This window comes from Phalaenopsis equestris, unplaced genomic scaffold (genome assembly GCF_001263595.1).
Source record: "Phalaenopsis equestris unplaced genomic scaffold, ASM126359v1 Scaffold000002, whole genome shotgun sequence".
In the NCBI taxonomy this organism is placed as follows: Eukaryota; Viridiplantae; Streptophyta; class Magnoliopsida; order Asparagales; family Orchidaceae; genus Phalaenopsis; species Phalaenopsis equestris.
In genome coordinates this window covers 60,454,412-60,456,618 of record NW_018164444.1, presented here as the reverse complement: position 1 = coordinate 60,456,618, position 2,207 = coordinate 60,454,412, and the positions used below count along the sequence as shown (strand labels likewise).

Sequence of the window (2,207 nt, the reverse complement as noted above, 5' to 3'; positions counted from 1 at the left end):
CATTAAATCTTTGTGTTTTCTTCTGGATTTGTGTCAACTCTCGTTTCTTTGCCCTAAATTTCTCAACGGTATTCGTTCTATGAAACATTGGAGCATAGAAAAATCCACTCACTTTTATATTTTCAGTAGTAAATCAGATAGCAACACAATAATCATCATAATTGTACCTTTGTTAACTTACCTTATCAACATCTGGTCGCTCCTCACGATCCACCTGTTAAGTTCAAAATCAGAGAGTTCCATTAATTAATAATAGCTTCCAGCAGGTGAATTATAAATTTAAGAGAAAATTAACTTTAGATGCAGTGAAATAGGACCAAAGAAAGAATTTTATCAAATTTATAATTATGGAATAAGAATGAGTACAAAATCTACCTTGATGCTAACAAACCACTCATTTAGCATTCTTGCAATTTCATCATTCTCAAATGATTCCACTTCCATAACATGACACCTGATCATAACAAAATTACGAGGAAAAATCAATATTCTTACCATGAGAAGCCTTAGTCACTGTGAGAGTCCAAGTGACATTTAGGAAGAATATGAAACTAAAACAAAATAAAGTAATGCAAATCTGTCCAAGTTTGTCGCTTAAATAAAAAAATAATAAATAATGTGGCGTGCATAAAACCAATTATATGTACTTACAAATTGTCAGCTAAACATCAGCACATAAGTATCAATACTATCAGTATGCTATGACATTCCACTGCTTGGTTGCAATACAATAAATTATTCTAAAATAGATTGATAGATGAACAATCATGGAAGAAATGAAGAAGTTGAAGAACTCACCAGTGGCATGTGCTATATCCGACTTTATAAACATTTGCCATTGATATCGCACGTAGAAAATCAACCCAGAAAAATCACAAAATTACAAAAGTATGAAAGTAGTTCCAGAAAGGAGAATTGATATAGCAAGCAGAACTACGAACTACAAAGTTTACTAGAAATGCTAAAGAATGCATACTTGATAGAAAAATAGGAACAGCTCTTTTCCGAGCTTTCTCAAAAGCTTCATCCCCCCATGGGTACCAGTCAACCTTCACAAAGTAAAATACTATAAGATGCTAGCAATCATGGGATATATGTTCAAAGGAACACACCAGCACAAATTATCTATTTTCATCTAAATAAAATATGTCAGGTAACCAATACAAACCTTCACTAACCCATAAGTCTCTACGTTCAAAGGAATTTTACCGTGAAACAATAAGAGATAAGCAAATAAGCTCCAAGGAAAAAGAATATTTTGATGCAATTCCATAACCATGCTATGCAACTTCGTAAAGTGCTAAGAAAAAAACAATGATATCGGAGTTAATCCAAGCCACAATAGAATTGCAAATATTACTGTTGAAATTCAAAAGGTTTGCAAACAAAGACTCTTGACAATAGGGAAGGGAACATAACAAAACCCAAATATCCGTAGGACCGCGACATGGTATGGTATAACAATAGGGAAGGGAACATAACAAAACCCAAATATCCAATTGGGCCTAAGCCGGACAACAGGTAGGACTGCGACATGGTATGGTATAGGGTATAATTGGCGGCAAGTGGTAGGACAGTTGAAAGGTGGTGGGGGGTGAATAGGTCGGAACAGTAAAGGAGGGGGTAGGTTGGAGCATTGAGGTGGCAGGAAGGCTGCAGTAGGCAGGTGGCAGGAAGGCTGGAGGAGGAAAGCGACGGGAAGGCTATAGCAGGCACATGACGGGAAAGGTTTGAACGTCAGGAACAGCTGACCAAAAAAGCAAAAGTGGGCTGTTTGGGGGTTGGTAATGACTGGGAGGAGGAGGCTGGAAATAGATGGCAGTAAACCTGCTGTTGGATGGGAGAAACGGTGACTAGAGGAAGGCTAGAGGTGGGAAGAAAATTTGGCGCCTGGAATAGTAGAGTGCAGGTTGTAGGCGGCAGCAAGAAAGGGTAGGAGGGAGGTTGTGGAGGAGGAGAAAGTTGAGCATAATCACCAACTCGGAGCCGGATACAGTCAGGGCGCCACTCGTCCTCAGATACAACCCTAAGAGGGAAAATTGGGGACGCCGATGACTGTCTTGATAGAAAACACAGCCAAAACTCAACCCTGATATAAGGAAAATACATATATATATAGTAGATAACTAGAAGGAGGAGGCCCCTCCCCTTGAGTAGCAGCCTTAGCCCATAAACATGGACTGGTTGGCACTGCTCCCCTCTTGGCT

At 39.0% G+C, this 2,207-nt stretch overlaps 1 protein-coding gene across 1 annotated transcript in view; it reads right to left on the bottom strand.

The window, feature by feature from the left end:
- Nucleotides 1-172: 172 nt before the first annotated feature.
- The window catches only part of LOC110039506 (spermatogenesis-associated protein 20-like), a 4,145-nt gene continuing 2,110 nt past the window's right edge, over nt 173-2,207 (bottom strand). The window contains exons 2-5 of the mRNA XM_020744594.1: nt 977-1,049; nt 799-820; nt 376-454; nt 173-214 (exon numbers count right to left, since the gene is read on the bottom strand). Coding sequence (XP_020600253.1) covers nt 173-214; nt 376-454; nt 799-820; nt 977-1,049 — 216 coding nt within the window. The remainder of the gene's footprint in view (nt 215-375; nt 455-798; nt 821-976; nt 1,050-2,207) is intronic.